The sequence below is a fragment of the Bufo bufo genome, chromosome 2, assembly GCF_905171765.1.
Source record: "Bufo bufo chromosome 2, aBufBuf1.1, whole genome shotgun sequence".
Lineage (NCBI taxonomy): Eukaryota > Metazoa > Chordata > Amphibia > Anura > Bufonidae > Bufo > Bufo bufo.
Window position 1 is genome coordinate 97,026,410 of NC_053390.1, and position 21,138 is coordinate 97,047,547.

The window sequence follows — 21,138 nt, forward strand, 5'->3', positions numbered from 1 at the left end:
ATTACTACCAAGATGCATAGAAACATAGAAACATAGAATGTGTCGGCAGATAAGAACCATTTGGCCCATCTAGTCTGCCCAATATATCTGAATCCTATGAATAGTCCCTGGCCCTATCTTATATGAAGGATAGCCTTATGCCTATTCCATGCATGCTTAAACCCCTTCACTGTATTTGCAGCTACCACTTCTGCAGGAAGGCTATTCCATGCATCCACTACTCTCTCAGTAAAGTAATACTTCCTTATATTACTTTTAAACCTTTGCCCCTCTAATTTAAAACTGTGTCCTCTTGTGGTAGTTTTTCTTCTTTTAAATATGCTCTCCTCCTTTACCGAGTTGATTCCCTTTATGTATTTAAAAGTTTCTATCATATCCCCTCTGTCTCTTCTTTCTTCCAAGCTATACATATTAAGGTCCTTTAACCTTTCCTGGTAAGTTTTATCCTGCAATCCATGTACTAGTTTAGTAGCTCTTCTCTGAACTCTCTCTAGAGTATCTATATCCTTCTGGAGATATGGCCTCCAGTACTGCGCACAATACTCCAAGTGAGGTCTCACCAGTGTTCTGTACAGCGGCATAAGCACTTCACTCTTTCTACTGCTTATACCTCTCCCTATACATCCAAGCATTCTGCTGGCATTTCGTGCTGCTCTATTACATTGTCTTCCCACCTTTAAGTCTTCTGAAATAATTACTCCTAAATCCCTTTCCTCAGATACTGAGGTCAGGACTATGTCAAATATTCTATATTCTGCCCTTGGGTTTTTACGCCCCAGGTGCATTATCTTGCACTTATCCACATTAAATTTCAGTTGCCAGAGTTCTGACCATTCTTCTAGTTTTCCTAAATCCTTTTCCATTTGGCGTTTCCCTCCAGGAACATCAACCCTGTTACATATCTTTGTGTCATCAGCAAAAAGACAAACCTTACCATCGAGGCCTTTTGCAATATCACTTATGAAGATATTAAACAAAATTGGTCCCAGTACAGATCCCTGTGGATCCCCACTGGTAACATGACCTTGTTTTGAATGTTCTCCATTGACTACAACCCTCTGTTGTCTGTCACTCAGCCACTGCCTAATCCACTCAACAATATGGGAGTCCATGCTCAATGACTGCAGTTTATTGATAAGTCTTCTATGTGGGACAGTGTCAAAAGCCTTACTAAAATCTAGATATGCGATGTCTACTGCACCTCCACCGTCTATTATTTTAGTCACCCAGTAAAAAAAATCTATAAGATTTGTTTGACATGATCTCCCTGAAGTAAACCCATGTTGTTTTTCATCTTGCAATCCATGGGATTTTAGATGTTCCACAATCCTATCCTTTAATAGGGTTTCCATTAATTTGCCTACTATTGATGTCAGACTCACTGGTCTATAGTTGCTCGATTCCTCCCTACTACCTTTCTTGTGAATGGGCACGACATTTGCCAATTTCCAATCTTCCGGGACGACTCCTGTTACTAATGATTGGTTAAATAAATCTGTTAACGGTTTTGCCAGCTCACCACTAAGCTCTTTTAATAATTTTGGGTGTATCTCATCAGGCCCCTGTGACTTATTTGTCTTCACCTTAGACAGCAAACTTAGAACATCTTCCTCTGTAAAGATACATGCATCAAACAATTTATTAGTCATCCTTTCTAGTGGAGGTCCTTCTCCTTTTTCTTTTGTAAAAACTGAACAGAAGTATTCATTAAGGCAGTCGGCTAGCCCTTTATTCTCTTCTACATACCTTCCGTCCTTTGTTTTTAATTTAGTTATTCCTTGTTTTAATTTCCTTTTTTCATTTATATATCTGAAGAATGTCTTATCCCCTTTTTTCATAGACTGAGCTAGTTTTTCCTCTGCCTGCGCTTTAGAAGTTCTTATAACTTGCTTGGCCTCTCTCTGCCTAATCTTGTAGATTTCCTTATCTTCATTGCTCTGGGTTTTTTTATAATTACAAAATGCTAGCTTTTTATTTTTAATGATTTGGGCCACTTCTGCTGAGTACCACAGTGGTCTCTTCCTTTTTTTGCTTTTACTGACAAGTCTAATGCAATTTTCTGTTGCCTTCAATAATGCACCTTTTAAGTAGTCCCATTTCTCCTGGACTCCATGTAATCCGTTCCAGTCTGATAAGGACTCATTTATGACTAATTTCATTTTTGAAAAGTTTGTTTTTCTAAAATCTAAAACTTTTGTTTTTGTGTGGTGGGACTCTTTCACAGTTCTTATATTAAACCACACTGACTGGTGATCACTAGATCCCAAGGTTTCGCCTACAATGACATCATATACCGAATCCCCATTTGTGAATACCAAATCCAAAATGGCCTCCCTCCGGGTTGGCTCCTCAACCACTTGTTGTAGAGATAACCCCAGTAGGGAATTTAGAATATCTGTACTCCTGGTAGAACTTGCTATTTTGGTTTTCCAGTTTATATCTGGAAGATTGAAATCTCCCATAATGATAACTTCTCCTTTCATTGTCATTTTAGCTATTTCTTCAACTAGTAGATCATCTAGTTCTTTAACTTGACCAGGTGGTCTATATATCACACCTACACGAGTTACTGCATGGTTAGCAAACTGCAACGTAACCCAAACTGACTCTATGTTGGCCTCACCAACTTGTATTAGGTTAGATTTAATGCTATCTTTCACATACAGGGCCACTCCTCCTCCTTTCTTGCCTTCTCTGTCTCTTCTGTATAAAGAGTACCCTGGTATGGTTATGTCCCAGTCATTTCTTTCATTAAACCATGTCTCCGTAACAGCCACTAAATCTACATTCTCAGATGCCATTATTGACCCAAGTTCATTGATTTTTTTTACCTAAACTGCGAGCATTTGTAGACAGGACTCTGAGCTTATCATTTCTTAACCTCTGTGCTTCTGACCTGTTCTGGCATTGTTTCGGGGGGCAATTGGACTCTTTTATTTTCACTCTTTTGCCCCCCCTTCCTAGTTTAAATACTCTTTCGCAAATTCTTGGAGTTGTTCACTAAGTACATTTGTTCCTTTGAGAGAAAGATGCAAACCATCTTTTTTGTACAGTTCCTTTCTATTCCAAGTAGAGCTATCATGAGAAACAAAGCCAAATCCTTGCTCTTGACACCATTTACTAAGCCATATGTTGAACTCCTTTATGCGCCTCTGCCTATCAATCTGAACATTATGCACAGGCAGAACATCAGAAAATGAAATGGTGGATGCAAAATCCTGTACGTCATTACCAAGTGTGATAAAAGATTTTTTCACCTCTGACACTTCATTGCAAGCCAGGTCATTTGTCCCTAGATGGACAAGAACATCCACGTCCCCTTCCTGCTTTGCTTGCTTAACAATATTAATAATACATCTTCTATCTCTTCTAGCAGTAGCCCCAGGGAGACATCTCACAAAACCATTTTCTTTAAGCTCCACACTTCTTATGATTGAATCACCCAGCAACAGCTGCTTCCTTTGAGACTTCACTTTATCTTTTTTGTTGCATACATTAGACATAGGAGTTGATGGTTTCTCACCCTCTGTGCTTGAGTCCATATCCATGTTGTCCTTACATTCTGAGAGTGCTGCAAATGAATTATGGAGAACCACCGACTGTGGGACATGTCTTCTATCCACCACTCTAAGACTTCCCGAACCTACAGTACCCCATCTGCCATTTCTGGGGGTCCTCTGTGGCAGTGGCATTGCAGCAGTCCTAGCTGGAGTTTGTTTAACAGATAATTTAAATATTTCAGATTTCAAAAATGCAATTTCCTGCTGCAGTAAGGAGAACTGTCTACAGATCTGACAGCATCCGAATCTCCAAAGAGTGGAACATGAAATAAATGCACAACAATTCCTGCACTGAACCAAGTCTGCCATTTTAAAGAGGAGAAGAAAAAAAAAAAGAAAAAAATTTGTAAATTTAAATCAAACAAATCTTACCTTTTTTTTTTTTTGTATTGTTTCCACCTTCCAGCCTACCTTCTGACTATCTCCTGCAATATCTCTTTACTGTACTTAATGTAGTACTTGAAGGTAGTACTTGCAGCTAATGAATTAGGCCAGCTAATGAGTCTGTCTCTATATATACACACACTGCTTCCCAAGATCCTCCCCCAGCAACAAATGTAACACCTTAGTGAGCTAGGCTCATTAGCAAACGCACAATAGCAAACACCTGACCAAATTCCTTACCTCTTTTCAAGCAATGGTCAGAAAAAACAACACAGATGAGCCAGTTGCAGACTCCAAGCCAATTTCTTGCAGTATCTCTTCAATCTCTTCAGTCTCCTGCAATATCTCTTTACTGTACTTAATGTAGTACTTGAAGGTAGTACTTGCAGCTAATGAATTAGGCCAGCTAATGAGTCTGTCTCTATATATACACACACTGCTTCCCAAGCTCCTCCCCCAGCAACAAATGTAACACCTTAGTGAGCTAGGCTCATTAGCAAACGCACAATAGCAAACACCTGACCAAATTCCTTACCTCTTTTCAAGCAATGGTCAGAAAAAACAACACAGATGAGCCAGTTGCAGACTCCAAGCCAATCTCTTGCAGTATCTCTTCAATCTCTTCAGTCTCCTGCAATATCTCTTTACTGTACTTAATGTAGTACTTGAAGGTAGTACTTGCAGCTAATGAATTAGGCCAGCTAATGAGTCTGTCTCTATATATACACACACTGCTTCCAAGCTCCTCCCCCAGCAACAAATGTAACACCTTAGTAAGCTAGGCTCATTAGCAAACGCACAATAGCAAACACCTGACCAAATTCCTTACCTCTTTTCAAGCAATGGTCAGAAAAAACAACACAGATGAGCCAGTTGCAGACTCCAAGCCAATCTCTTGCAGTATCTCTTCAATCTCTTCAGTCTCCTGCAATATCTCTTTACTGTACTTAATGTAGTACTTGAAGGTAGTACTTGCAGCTAATGAATTAGGCCAGCTAATGAGTCTGTCTCTATATATACACACACTGCTTCCCAAGCTCCTCCCCCAGCAACAAATGTAACACCTTAGTGAGCTAGGCTCATTAGCAAACGCACAATAGCAAACACCTGACCAAATTCCTTACCTCTTTTCAAGCAATGGTCAGAAAAAACAACACAGATGAGCCAGTTGCAGACTCCAAGCCAATCTCTTGCAGTATCTCTTGAATCTCTTCAATCTCCTGCAATATCTCTTTACATTTATCCACATTGAACCTCATTTGCCAAGTTGATATCCAATCACTCAGAGTGTTCAAGTCAGCTTGTATTTTATGGACATCTTCCATAGACTGGACTGTACTACAAAGCTTAGTGTCATCTGAAAAAATTGAAATGCCGCTATTAATACCATCTTCGATATCATTAATAAATAAATTAAATAATAGAGGACCCAGCACTGAACCTTGGGGTACACCACTTATAACCCGGGACCATTCTGAATAGGAGTCATTGACCACAACTCTCTGGACACGGTCCTTCAGCCAGTTTTCAATCCAATCATAACCTATACTTTCCAAGCCTATAGACCTTACTTTACCTATTAAATGTCTATTCGAGACAGTATCAAAAGCCTTTGAAAAATCCAGAAACACTACATCCACAGCCACCTCCTCATAAAAACAAATCAGGTTAGTCTGACAACTTTTTTCCTTGCTAAACCCATGTTGGTAGGGGTGGATTGGCCATAGACCTTACAGGGAAATTTTCTCACGGCCGGCCAGTGGAAGTTTTTGGGAATGCATTTTGTCCTGCTGGCAGTATTTTCTGATGGACTGTGGTATTTGGCTGTGTTGGGGTGGTATAATGTGCCACAATATGGTATTGCCGGCCCTGCCTTCCATCAATTTGGACCTGACTACAAATCGGGGCCACTTTTAGTATATTTTCCAGGGCCACTTTAAGTTCCCAGTCCGCCCCTGCATGTTGGTTATCACTTACAATATTAATTACAGTCACATACTCCTGTATATAGTTCCTTAAGAGTCCTTCAAACATTTTTCCCCACACAAAGTTAAACTAACTGGTCTATAATTACCTGTGGAGGACCTATATCCTTTTTTGAACATGGGCACCACATTTACCTTGTGCCAATCACTTGGCACTGTACCAGTACCTATAGAATCTTAAAAAATTATAAACAGGGGCACAGCAATGACTGGACTGAGCTCTTTAAGAACTTTTGGGTGTAATCCATCTGGACCCGGAGCCTTGTTCACATTTACCTTATTTAACTTAGCTTGGAAAATATTTACAGTTAGCCAATTAAGTATATTACTGGATGTACTAACAGCCCATTTAGTAACTCTGCCTTTTCCATATCTTTAGTGACTAACCCCCCTTTACCATTATTTAGGGGATTCTACCTGCCCAGACTTTTTTTAGCATTTATATATTTAAAAAAATGTTGGCATTTGTTTTGCTCTCTGTTACTACTTGCTGTTAGTTTTATATTTTTGCTAATTTTATCTCCTTTTTACAGATTTTATTAAAAAGGACCTTTCATGGGTCCAGACATTATGAAATAACTACCAGGATATGTAGGGCATAGTGCACTGATCTAATATTGCTTACTAATTTGTCTGGGCGCCGCTCCGTTCGCCCGCTGTGCCCCCCTGCAGTTTTCCCGGCTGGTATGCTAATGAATAGCATTGGTACAGGGAGGAGGAGACTGCCCTGTTTCTCAATGGGCGCCTCCTTCTCCCTGGCTGTAGCGCGGTCCAATCGCAGTGGAGAGCGTCACAGCTAGGGAGAAAAAAAAACTCACGTTCTCCCTGCCTGTGACGCTCTCCGCTGTGATTGGACCGCACTACAGCCAGGGAGAAGGAGACGCCCATTGAAAAACAGGGCAGTCTCCTCCTCCCTGTACTGATGCTATTCATTAGCATACCAGGGTGGCACAGCGGGCGAACGGAGCAGCGCCCAGACAAACTAGTAAGTAATATTACATCCGTGCACAGTGCCCTATATAACCTGCTAGTTATTTTCATAATATCTGGACCCATGAAAGGTCTTAAGCCCTTTGTAAACTTCAAAGGCTACAGCTGACCCTTCAGATTTGTATTTTTTTTAATGCCCTTTTTTGTCATTTATTGCCTTTTTTACAGTAGCTGTAAGCCATGGGGGGTTTAATTTTAGTCGTTTATACTTGTTACCTTAAGGAATAAAAAAATGTATTGCAATTACTAAATGTGGATTTAAAGCTCTCCCATTTATCCTCAGTATTATTATGTGACAGTAGCTGCTCTCAGTCTATGCCCTGAAATGCTGCCCTCAACCCAGGGAAATTTGCCTTTTTAAAATTCTGTGTTTTTGCTCTGCCTGACAGAGTTTGCTTTTTTGAGTGTAGGGGGAATATAATTATATTGTGGTCACTATTACCTAGTGTTTCTCAAACAGTAACATCTCCAACAAGCTCTGCATCATTAGAAATTACCAGATCCAACAGAGCATCGCCCCTAGTGTGAGCTTCTATAAACTTGCCCATAAAGTGGTCCTGCAGCAAGTTGAGGAATCTTCTCCCCTTTGCGGTTGAGGCAGAACCATGACCCCAGTCAATGTCTGGAAAGTTAAAATCTCCCATTATGACCACTGTACTAGCTTGTGCAGCCCGCTCTATTTGGTTATACAATTGTGTTTCTACAGTTGCAAGAAAAAGTATGTGAACCCTTTGGAATGATATGGATTTCTGCACAAATTGGTCATAAAATGTGATCTGATCTTCATCTAAGTCACAACAATAGACAATCACAGTCTGCTTAAAACTAATAACACACAAAGAATTAAATGTTACCATGTTTTTATTGAACACACAATGTAAACATTCACAGTGCAGGTGGAAAAAGTATGTGAACCCTTGGATTTAATAACTGGTTGAACCTCCTTTGGCAGCAATAACTTCAACCAAACGTTTCCTGTAGTTGCAGATCAGACGTGCACAACGGTCAGGCGTAATTCTTGACCATTCCTCTTTACAGAACTGTTTCAGTTCAGCAATATTCTTGGGATGTCTGGTGTGAATCGCTTTCTTGAGGTCATGCCACAGCATCTCAATTGGGTTGAGGTCAGGACTCTGACTGGGCCACTCCAGAAGGCGTATTTTCTTCTGTTTAAGCCATTCTGTTGTTGATTTACTTCTATGCTTTGGTTCGTTGTCCTGTTGCAACACCCATCTTCTGTTGAGCTTCAGCTGGTGGACAGATGGCCTTAAGTTCTCCTGCAAAATGTCTTTATAAACTTGGGAATTCATTTTTCCTTCGATGATAGAAGGGGCCCTGACACAGCAAAGCAGCTCCAAACCATGATGCCCCCACCACCATACTTCACAGTTGGGAGGAGGTTTTGATGTTGGTATGCTGTGCCTCTTTTTCTCCACACATAGTGTTGTGTGTTTCTTCCAAACAACTCAACTTTGGTTTCATCTGTCCACAGAATATTTTTCCAGTACTGCTGTGGAACATCCAGGTGCTCTTGTGCAAATTGTAAACGTGCAGCAATGGTTTTTTTTGGACAGCAGTGGCTTCCTCTGTGGTATCCTCCCATGAAATCCATTTTTGTTTAGTGTTTTACGTATCGTAGATTCGCTAACAGGGATGTTAGCATATGCCAGAGATTTTTGTAAGTCTTTAGCTGACACTGTAGGATTCTTCTTCACCTCATTGAGCAGTCTGCGCTGTGCTCTTGCAGTCATCTTTACAGGACAGCCACTCATAGGGAGAGTAGCAGCAGTGCTGAACTTTCTCCATTTATAGACAATTTGTCTTACCGTGGACTGATGAACAGCAAGGCTTTCGGAGATACTTTTATAACCCTTTCCAGCTTTATGCAAGTCAACAATTCTTAATCGTAGGTCTTCTGAGAGCTCTTTTGTGCGAGGCCCCATTCACATCAGGCAATGATTCTTGTGAAAAGCAAACCCAGAACTGGTGTGTGTTTTTTATAGGGCAGGGCAGCTGTAACCAACACCTCGAATCTCATCTCATTGATTGGACTCCAGTTGGCTGAAACCTCACTCCAATTAGCTCTTGATGTCATTAGTCTAGGGGTTCACATACTTTTTCCACCTGCACTGTGAATGTTTACATGGTGTGTTCAATAAAAACATAGTTTTTAATTCTTTGTGTGTTAATAGTTTAAGCAGACTGTGATTGTCTATTGTTGTGACTTAGATGAAGATCAGATCACATTTTATGACCAATTTGTGCAGAAATACATATCATTCCAAAGGGTTCACATACTTTTTCTTGCAACTGTATCTCCTCTGTGATGTTAGGGGGTCTATAGATTACACCAAGTATTATTTTTTTCAGTGTTTATATCACTTTGAACTTTCACCCATAAGGTTTTCACATCCTCACCATCCACATCCACAATTGCCTCTTTCACACTTGTCTTCAGATCACTCCTCACATACAGGCACACGCCACCACCTTTTCTATTGACCCTGTCTTTCCTAAATAGTGTAAAACCCTCAATATTAACAGCTCAGTCATGCGAAGAGTCCAACCATGTCTCAGCCACAACAACTACATCTATGTGCTCGTCTAGTACCGAGTGGCAAACATACAATGTGTAGTAGAGAATAATGGCACTCACCCGGGAGTACAAATCTTCTTGCTTTATTGCTTTCTGTGGGTTACATAAACATAGGCATGAACATCTAGACAACGGCTGTTTCATGTATACCTGCACTTCGTCTGGCCAAGTGGCAAACATGTCAACCAAACTCCATATTGCAGACAGTTGTGAGACTGGCACGCAGTTGTGATATATCCAAATACCATGTGGCCCATGTTAAAAATGGATTGGCAGTCACTTGGTTATCACTATTGCCTGTAAACAATACGCAATCAACTTTTAACACTCTAAAAGTGAACCGTGCAGGCTTACATAGCCATGCAGTTTTTGGCTGCCTCACAGCCACATCAGCACCATGAGGCAGATTCTCCATCTGTGCCCCGCTCTTAGGCTAGGTCTACACGATGACATGTGTCGAGCAACAGATAGGGCACAACTACACTGCAACATTTGTCGCGCTACATTTTGTCGAACCAATGTCGCGTGACAATTTTTATAATGATAGTCTATGGTGTCGCACTGCGACATGCTGCGACTGCGACGCAGACAGTCGGCGAAAAATCCATCTCAAATGGATTTTTTGCGACTGTCGCATCGTACTCGCAGCATGTCGTAGTGCGACACCATAGACTATCATTATAAAAATGTCGGGTAGACCTAGCCTTAATGTTTCATAGGAATTGATTGATAAGGATAGGCAATTGATAAACTTTTCCTTCGCACAAATTAATGTTAACCGCATGACCACCAAGACCACCACCATTTTAATATTGTTGGAGATTTCGATTAACTCAAGATCTTTATGATCACACTGACAAACAAAAATGATAATTAAAAATTTCCATGAAATATCTAGTAGTGCAGTGTCAGTATTAGGGCTCATTCACACGGCCATGTGAATTCTGTATTGTGGCCCAAAGCCATTGACTTGAATGGTCCGTGATCCGCAATATAGAAGAAAGATAGGACATTTCCTATCTTTTCCTGTGTGGAGGCACGGACCCGAAAGCCCATGGAATCGCTTCGTAGTGCTTCCATGAACTTCCGATCCATGTCTCCCTTCCGCACCACGCTGTATCTTGCGGATTGCGGACCTTTTCAAATCAATTGGTCCGCATCCATGATAGGGGATTCACATGGCCGGTGCGCGTATTTTATGGACCTGCCGTTTGCAGTCTGCAATACGGGCACGGATTACCTACAGTCATGTGAATAAGCCCTTAGGGTCAGTAAGTAGGGGTGGACCATAAGTGCAATCTGTGCAGCTGATTGCACTTATGGTCCAGCAAGTATGAAGGCCCAGTACAACCTTGGAGGCAAGCTGGAAGAAATATCGGATAGGTGGGGATTCAACTAGCTGTTGTCTTGTAACTCCAGTACTTGAAGTCAGCACCAGTCAACTACACAGCAGCATCCATTATGTAGTGGACAGAGCTGGTAACTGCAGCACTTTTCCCATGGAAGAAAATGGGCTGAGCTCTGCAGTACCCTGCTCCATCCAGTCCGCAATGAATGGTGCTGACTTCAAGTGCTAGAGCTACAAGGTAACAGCTGATCATGGGGGATTTGGGGAGATGGATCCCAACCTATCTGATTGATGGCCTATGCTGAGGACAGGGCATCACTCTCAAAATCCTGTACAACCTTTTAAAGGGTGTAATTTAGGATAAGCTGTGAATAGCCCCATGGTTTGCATGGTCACACTGTTCAAGCCTCATCTCAGCTGCAACTTGGCCAGGCCTTAACCTTAGAAGTCAATGCACATTACTTGTACATGGGCAAATATTAATTCCTGCTGCACCTTGTGACTGGATCTCAGTACAGATGTTATTCGAAAAAGTTTTCTAATTTTTTTAAATGTACCTCAATAAATTGCTCCTTTAGCACCCAGGGCCAGATGTTTTGTTACCTACTACATACTAATGCAATGTCTTGTGTGTTCTCTTGCAGTATAGGAGCTCTTATTGGCCTGGCGATTGCGGCATTGGTTTTACTAGCATTTGTTGTCAGCGTGTGCGTTCTGTGCTATTTATTTCTATATACAAAACCACAGAGGATAGAGACGGGTTTGAAACTACAACATTCCGGCTCATCATCACACAGAGGTATGTTCAATCCAGGTTCATACAAGAAAATTACTTATTTATTGTCTGTTAAATACATAAAAAAGTCACAAGTTCTCTTTAAAGGGAACCTGTCAGCTCCATTATGCTCTCCTCTCTGACAGCAGGTAAGGTAGTAACAGACACGCTGGTTATAACCGTGTGTCACTCATGTATCCAGATGCTATAGTTATGGAGACATCACATTTTAAAAGTTGCAGTGCTTCCTCCCTATCAGTGGGTACCTACCATGGAGGCAGACCATGCGGCATCTATGAGGCCCTAGGGGAGGGTAACAGGCACTAAACTCCTGTTCCCGACATAAAACAACTGCCATTTCTGGCAGCTGTCACTAGGAGGAGCTCAGTGAGCAATGTGCCACCCCCCCCCCCCTTCCCCCTCCAGGGCACGAACGGGGTCCCAGTGTGTAGGAAATGCCGAATGGTGATGCGGCCATACTAGTTCTGTGTGTCAGTGTTCCTACCTCAATACCGTCGCTCTCCAGGGTAAGGCCCCATTCACACGTCCGTAAGTGTTGTCCGCACCCGTTCCGCAATTGTGCGGAATGGGTGCGGACCCATTCATTCTCTATGGGGACTGAATGGATGTGGAGAGCACACTATGTGCTCTCCGCATCTGCATTTCTGGAGCGCAGCCCCGATCTTCTGGTCCGTAGCTCCAGAAAAAAATAGAGCATGTCCTATTCTTGTCCGCAATTGCAGAGAAGAATAGGCATTTCTATAGGGGTGCCGGCCGGGTGTATTGCGGATCCGCAATTTGCGGATCCGCAATGCACTACGGACGTGTGAATGGACCCTTAGGCTCCGCAGAATTCAAAGGAACTGTAGTTGGAGGAATAAAAGAGGCCAGACTTGATAAAGTTCAACCATTTTACTGAAATAAACTTGGATCCAGAATATATTTGATCTTTCTCTGGCTCCAGCAGGTTCTGGGGTGTACTGGCAGGTGAACTTGAACATTTTGCTTTGCCTTTCTCTGCTGTACTAAACTCTGGCTTTGGTCTGGTATCTGGACTTTCTAGAGGTTCTGGTACCTTTTTGAGTGGGGTGCCTTTGGCTGTTGACCCCCCTCATAATACACAGTCTATAAACTGCAAGGAGTCAGGGGCTCTATGAGCTGCTTCCCCTGGATGACTCCTTCTGCAGGAGGGGAGCTTTCAACTCTCGACTCAACTACGTATCTCTTCTTCCTCCAACCTCTCCCTTGGTAGGAATTAAGACTAGCCCACTGCTGCCCAAAAGAGGGAGAATGGAATGGTACAGTAAGTTCCATTCTATCTAAAGGTCTTTCTCTGCCAGGTACACTGCCACCTGCTGGATAACTAGGCACATTACATGTACAGACAATACATAAGTTACATAGCAATGTTACTAAGGCACATAAAGGACCTGGAAACAAGTACACAGATGACATTATTTGTTAGCCACTCGAGATAGTAGCAGGGTGTAGGAATGGTAGTGCCCGCTTTGGGGTACTACACGCGCAAAAAAATATTTGTTTACAGTTTCCATTCATTTCAATGGTAACTATAAATTCCTGTGCACTGAGCTGACCCTAGTGGTAGCTGCAGGCGGTTTTATCATATACCATGTGAAAAAATCTGAAGACTTATAGCTGTATGGGGAGATTTACCAGTGTATGTATACCAGTTTCCTGGGTTGAAAACATTTAGAAATACGGTATTCAAAATGTGGCCATATTTATAAAGCACTTGTTTTACTTATTCCAACATAGAAGTCAGGTAAAACTGGTGATGTGGTACGTCACTTTCGTTATATAAATTTTTTTCCTCCACATAAAAATATATCAAATAAGTAAAGATGAGCGAATCGAATCCCATGAAGTGGAATTCGATCCGAATTTCCTCGTGCTTCGTGTTAGCGAATCAATTTAACCTGAAACAGTGTAAAAAACTAAAAAATTCATACTTACCTCCTGCATTTGCTCGTGACGGGCCACCAGCCGCCATCTTCATTGAAGATCTCTTCTGAAATCCCGTGCATTGTGACATATGACGTCACCATGCTGGCCGACTAGATGACGTCATCTCGCGCCGCGTGAGATTTTGCGTCAGATATTTAATGGGGTTCTGCAGTTTTTTAAACTGATGATCTATCCTCTGGATAGATCATCAGCATCTGATCGGTGGGGGTCCGCCACCCAGGACCCCTGCCGATCAGCTGTTTGAGAAGGCAAGGGAGCTGGCAGTAGTGCCGCGGCCTTATCGCTGTTTACCGCAGGCTCAGTGACGTCACGACTAGAATCAATGGCCTGGGCGGGGCTAAGCTCCATTCAAGTGAACAGAGCTTAGCCACGCCCAGGCCATTGATACTAGTCGTGACGTCACTGGGCATGCGGTAAACAGCAAGAAGACCGCGGTGCTACTGCCAGCTCCTTTGCCTTCTCAAACAGCTGAGAAGTCCTGGGTCCTGGGTGTCGGCCCCCCCGCCGATCATCAGTTTAAAAAAACTGCAGAACCCCTTTAAGCAATTTTACACAGTTTTTACACTCAGATGCCGTGATCATGTATGAACGCGGCATCTGAGGAGTACAATGACGGGGGGCAGCGCTATCGCAGCTCCTTGTCATTGCACCCACTACTTACAAAAAAATGTGCTTCATGACGAAGTAATGTTTTTTTTAAATTCGGCGAATCAGCCAAATCGAGCTTTTTAAAAATTTGCTAATCTCTACAAATAAGTGTTGATATTATTAGAAATGATGCATTCTTTACCTTTTATTTACACTGCCTCCTACCTCTCAATGGCCTCATAAAAACATTGCCTCAGCCCCCATATAGCCTCCCATCCCTCAACTCAGCCTTTATATAGCCTCGCACCCCCCAGCTCAGCCGATATACTGTATTGTCTCCCACTTTCCTTATGCACCTTATGGAACATAGCCATGTTTACAGGACCACCATCATTAGGACTTCCTAATCCCTTCCAATCCCCCTGTTCAGCATTTTCTTGTTATGCACCTAGTAGCTACTATAGGATGTGTATACACTTACCTTTGGGACCCCACCTGTAAACTGAAACAACTTTCACATGCTTTCTTTAGGCATTGCTGCAAACCATTTCAAATTTAAAGTAATTTTCTGGCTTTATGGAAAGGCAACCCACAATGAAAAGTTCCGTAGCTTCTTAATATACTTTATACTTCATTACAGTTTTGGATCTTTTTTCACATCATGTTTGTTGTAGTTTAGAAGTTGTCAGTTTCCAGCCTATGCCTCTATATAGTCATACAGTTGCATACATCTCCCCCGCTCACGGCAGGGAAGGGGCAGCCAGAAGGCCTGTCTCATTTACCGTTTTCTATGCCTGTTTCAGCTGTAGAAAAAGGTCTAAATGTAAGACAGCTCGGAAGTTGTCTTACATTTAGAACTGGCAGAGGATCCCCCAAATTTATGAAGAGGCCTCTTCATAACTTCGGCAGAACCACCCATAGCTTAGGGGTTTATTAAGAACGGCGTCTAAAATGCCATCTTAATAAATGTGCCCCAAAATGTTTGACCAAAATGTACAACTAACATGATGTAGACTGTGTCATGAAAAAAAACTGTGTTAGAATCATTTGAAAAATGGGGCTGCGTCCTGAAGACCAAAATAGCCTGCATCCTTAGGGGGTTAAATAAAATGTATACCAAAGGATACTAGTCAGACAAATATATCAAAGGGACACATGAATACTAGCCTATAGATACATTTGGCATATGTCCCGAGAGCCAAACATATGCTATAACCTTGATGGAAACAAAGTTGAAGGAGGAACTGTCACCTCTCCTGATATGTCTGCTATAGTAAATAGTTGTATTCCACATGAAATGACAATTCTGGATTAGCTCTGTTGTACCAATGTTGATGAATAACGGTCCAAATGGGTGTTACCAGTTGTGGGGTGTGTGTCTCTGTACAGTCTGACGCTATCCAATCAATGCTGCCAGTGTCAGACTGGATACACCCCAAACTGATAACACTCATCTGGACCTTTATTCCTCACATTTTAGTAGAAATAATAAAGGAACGGCACATTATAGAATTGTTTTTACATGGGGAATGTAAGTAGTTACTAAAATATGCGTCAGAAGAGGTTACAGGTCCTCTTCAAGATATTAATTTGCTGTCAGTAGGTAAAAAACATCTTTGATGCTCAGAAGCGGAAAACCCATAGAGACCAAGTCCTGATCACCGCTAAGTTTGGTCGATTGGATCCATTCTAGGATAGGACCTGAGAAGTAAACAGCCTGGATTCCATATCTATACATGTATAGATACGTTAGCAATCTACTAGGACGGGACTGGGTTTTCCTCATGTATGTCACTTGCAAAGAAATTGCCTAGATTGGACATTCATATTTCAGCAGTGGGAGTGACTCCATCATCAGGATGGGTTTTTGTCACGCTGGTGGTCCGTGCCCGTCGTGGTCTTGCTGTCCTGGGCAGGTGCGGACGTTGCTGTGCTCTCCCTGTGTGAATTGGCATTAGAGCTCTTTCCTTCAAAACTGAGAGAGTTAATACCTTCCTTCTGCCCCTGTCCAGGTGCTGGTTAAGTTGCTGATCAGTCTCCCTATTTAGCTGTGCTGTGGATATACCTCCTTGCCTGAGCTTTGAGGTTATTCCTTGCTAGTAAACAGTGAAGGTGATCTTGTCTGGATAGCTGTGTACCGAACCTTGTCTGTCTACCGATTATGCTCCTTGCTGCCTGCCCAGACCTGGGAACTGTAACCCAGATGATGCTTGTACTCAGCCTGCCCTGACCTTGGAACTGCTATTTGGAATACGCAAGTACTCAGCCTGCCCTGACTATTGGACTGTGTTCAGACTACGCTTTTGCCTGTGTCCTTGGTGCTTCTCTGACCTCCATGGGTCAGCAGCCAACTACACCAGGATTACTTCAGGAGGTAGCAGCCTGGTTGGTTACTTGCAGCGAAGTCCAGATCCTTGTACAGGGGTTAAAGGGTAAACCCAGGGAACCACCAGGACAACGCCCTTAGGTTTAGCCCAAAGCCAAACTGGTTAGTTCACACAGTGAGTCCACACCCACTGTCCATAACAGTTTTCAGCCTCTAAATGTAAGCTAAGCTGTATCCATTCACTGACAGCAAATTATTCCAACTATTGTATGGTTTAGTTTGCAATGACATTTTGCCCAAGAATTGTGGTGCAATTTTGGAGCTAAGTGTCGCATCTAAGGTGACAGCCCCATTTCCTGATGTCATGCCCTTTTGTGATGGCCTAGGCACAGAGGATTGCGCTAAAGCTAGATGAGCCAAATTACACACAAAAAATACACCAAATTGCTCTAAATCTTGGCACAAGTTACAAGAAGTTCTAGGTGCACTAACATTAAGGCCACTTTCACATGCCAGGATATCACAGACATGTGCTATCTGTGTTCTGCACGAACAGCAGGCGTATATATATGTTTATTCACACTTTCTTGGTTTCCACTGATTGTGGGCCAGTGCAAAAACAGGGGCATGAACTACTTTGGCTTTGCAGACCAAATATGTCCATTGAATTTTATGGTTGCGTGAAAACTGCTGACACTACACAGTTGGCATCCATGGCATTCTGACAGTGGCTTTCACTGACCATATCTTTTTCAGCCTAGCAGTGCACATCAAATACAGACGACACATGGAGTGCAGAAAAACAAAACATGGACCAACAATGGAGCCCTTACAGACATCTACACAGATGAAACACTAACCGTCTTGTCACGGACATTATCACAGAGGTGGTACATGCCATATAAATGTAATATAATACTCTATCTATCTCATATCTATCTCATATCTATCTCATATCTATCTATCTATCTATCTATCTATCCACACAAATGTACATCATATAGTACAGACTGAAGAATAGAAATGCATCTTAAAGGCTATGGACACCTCAGGGGGCATATTTTTCATTTTACTCATTTTGTCCTTATTAAAAAATTTCAGTCGTTTCTGAGTTACAAGGGTTAAAAAATCAATCTGTTTGCAAGCTATCACTTTCTGTTTTCTTTGAATCCTGTCAGCTGACAGCTCATGTAGAGCTCTTATTTCTGATCTCCTGATCTGATAAACACTTATTTAAGCCATATTCTTATCAGTTTGATAAGAATTGAGCTATAATGAGTCTTTGAGGTCAGGAGATTAGAGATAAGAGCTCTACATGAGCTGTCACCTGACAGGATTCAAAGAAAACAGAAAGTAATAGCTTGCAAACTGACTGATTTTTTTTAACCCTTGTATATAGAATGTGTCGGCAGATAAGAACCATTTGGCCCATCTAGTCTGCCCAATATACTGAGTACTATGGATAGCCCCTGCCCAATATACTGAGTACTATGGATAGCCCCTGGCCCTATCTTATATGAAGGATAGCCTTATGCCTATCCCATGCATGCTTAAACCCCTTCACTGTATTTGCAGCTACCACTTCTGCAGGAAGGCTATTCCATGCATCCACTACTCTCTCAGTAAAGTAATACTTCCTTATATTACTTTTAAACCTTTGCCCCTCTAATTTAAAACTGTGTCCTCTTGTGGTAGTTTTTCTTCTTTTAAATATGCTCTCCTCCTTTACCGAGTTGATTCCCTTTATGTATTTAAAAGTTTCTATCATATCCCCTCTGTCTCTTCTTTCTTCCAAGCTAAACATATTAAGGTCCTTTAACCTTTCCTGGTAAGTTTTATCCTGCAATCCATGTACTAGTTTAGTAGCTCTTCTCTGAACTCTCTCTAGAGTATCTATATCCTTCTGGAGATATGGCCTCCAGTACTGCGCACAATACTCCAAGTGAGGTCTCACCAGTGTTCTGTACAGCGGCATAAGCACTTCACTCTTTCTACTGCTTATACCTCTCCCTATACATCCAAGCATTCTGCTGGCATTTCGTGCTGCTCTATTACATTGTCTTCCCACCTTTAAGTCTTCTGAAATAATTACTCCTAAATCCCTTTCCTCAGATACTGAGGTCAGGACTGTGTCAAATATTCTATATTCTGCCCTTGGGTTTTTACGCCCCAGGTGCATTATCTTGCACTTATCCACATTAAATTTCAGTTTCCAGAGTTCTGACCATTCTTCTAGTTTTCCTAAATCCTTTTCCATTTGGCGTTTCCCTCCAGGAACATCAACCCTGTTACATATCTTTGTGTCATCAGCAAAAAGACAAACCTTACCATCGATGCCATTTGCAATATCACTTTTGAAGATATTAAACAAAATCGGTCCCAGTACAGATCCCTGTGGAACCCCACTGGTAACATGACCTTGTTTTGAATGTTCTCCATTGACTACAACCCTCTGTTGTCTGTCACTCAGCCACTGCCTAATCCACTCAACAATATGGGAGTCCATGCTCAATGACTGCAGTTTATTGATAAGTCTTCTATGTGGGACAGTGTCAAAAGCCTTACTAAAATCTAGATATGCGATGTCTACTGCACCTCCACCGTCTATTATTTTATTCACCCAGTCAAAAAAATCTATAAGATTTGTTTGACATGATCTCCCTGAAGTAAACCCATGTTGTTTTTCATCTTGCAATCCATGGGATTTTAGATGTTCCACAATCCTATCCTTTAATAGGGTTTCCATTAATTTGCCTACTATTGATGTCAGACTCACTGGTCTATAGTTGCTCGATTCCTCCCTACTACCTTTCTTGTGAATGGGCACGACATTTGCCAATTTCAAATCTTCCGGGACGACTCTCGTTACTAATGATTGGGTAAATAAATCTGTTAACGGTTTTGCCAGCTCACCACTAAGCTCTTTTAATAATTTTGGGTGTATCTCATCAGGCCCCTGTGACTTATTTGTCTTCACCTTAGACAGCAAACTTAGAACATCTTCCTCTGTAAAGATACATGCATCAAACGATTTATTAGTCATTCTTTCTAGTGGAGGTCCTTCTCCTTTTTCTTTTGTAAAAACTGAACAGAAGTATTCATTAAGGCAGTCGGCTAGCCCTTTATTCTCTTCTACATACCTTCCGTCCTTTGTTTTTAATTTAGTTATTCCTTGTTTTAATTTCCTTTTTTCATTTATATATCTGAAGAATGTCTTATCCCCTTTTTTCATAGACTGAGCTAGTTTTTCTTCTGCCTGCGCTTTAGAAGTTCTTATAACTTGCTTGGCCTCTCTCTGCCTAATCTTGTAGATTTCCTTATCTTCATTGCTCTGGTTTTTTTTATAATTACAAAATGCTAGCTTTTTATTTTTAATGATTTGGGCCACTTCTGCTGAGTACCACAGTGGTCTCCTCCTTTTTTTGCTTTTACTGATATCAGCAATGTTGAAGATTTTTAATAAAGGCCCATTGGAAAAAAATATTTGTAGTCCAAAATAAGTAAAATCCAATCCATAAAAGATGTCCCCCGAAGGTGTTCATAGCCTTTAGGTTTTCGCTAACTTGTATGCAACAGCAGCAGCAGTGTGAACCATACGTTCTAATAAGAGCTTGAATATGACAACGGCCAATATCATCATCTTACACTGTTTTCACTGAGCCACACTGAGAGTCAGGGATTCATCATCAGCTGCTTCGCAGGCATATTAAAGTCAGATGCCAAAAGTCCATTGTTCTCCATATTTACTCTTAACGTTAATGCAATTCACTCAAACAATGGGGAACCTCTACACTGCTTTTCGAGTTGCAATGCAACATAAGATATTGATATCCTAGTGCACACTGTAGAAAGGCGCAAGGGTCCATCGTTGACGGAAGGTATGTGTCACCGAGGTTCCTGGCCTCGGTGGAGTAAGAGCCAATTTTCACGTGTCCGCATTGGGCACATTTGATATCAGCTGCTAGGAGATGGGCGCAGTGCCATCCCGGACATTTTGATCTGTGAGGGAGTCAGTGTGTGGGGCATTTAATAGGAGTACTTTGGGGTGTTATTCTAGTTCAGACAGTGTGAGTGCATAGTACTCGGATAGAACACTGTATACAGGATCTAGTCCCCCTCCTTGCCCCCACTACAGCCTATGTCCCCCCCAGTGTCTGGTAATTGTCTGTAGGTGCATTACACCACGACCAGCTGTGGTGAATGCGCTACAGGTGATTTGGACTTATCACCCGACAAGCTACAATTGGCAATTGGTAGTTGGTCACAACAGGACCACAGGGTTTGCTTATGAGTCAGTGACTAATCTCCTCATATCCCGCAGTTTGGCATAAGGGGTATTTCTAAAGGAGGATCTTCTAACCAACCCATTACCAATTTAACCATATGTTTAGCTGAATAAGGGTCAGTCCTGATCGTGATTATTTTGCAATAGTATATGTTTTAACATATACACATACAAACGTTCTATTCATCAGTGAAAGTGTCATACTGTTTGTTGCCATAAGTGTGAATAAAACACTGAAATTTTTTTTGAGTTACAAACTGATCTTTGCCTCTATACTGCGTCCGCTTGTCCTGTGTACCAGAGCGAATCCCTACT

General features: G+C 41.8%; 1 protein-coding gene across 1 annotated transcript in view; it reads left to right on the forward strand.

Moving 5' to 3' along the window:
• The window catches only part of SHISAL2B (shisa like 2B), a 181,762-nt gene extending 160,825 nt beyond the window's left edge, over positions 1-20,937 (forward strand). The window contains exons 2-3 of the mRNA XM_040419625.1: positions 11,508-11,662; positions 20,930-20,937. Coding sequence (XP_040275559.1) covers positions 11,508-11,662; positions 20,930-20,937 — 163 coding nt within the window. The remainder of the gene's footprint in view (positions 1-11,507; positions 11,663-20,929) is intronic.
• The last annotated feature ends 201 nt before the right edge of the window (positions 20,938-21,138 follow it).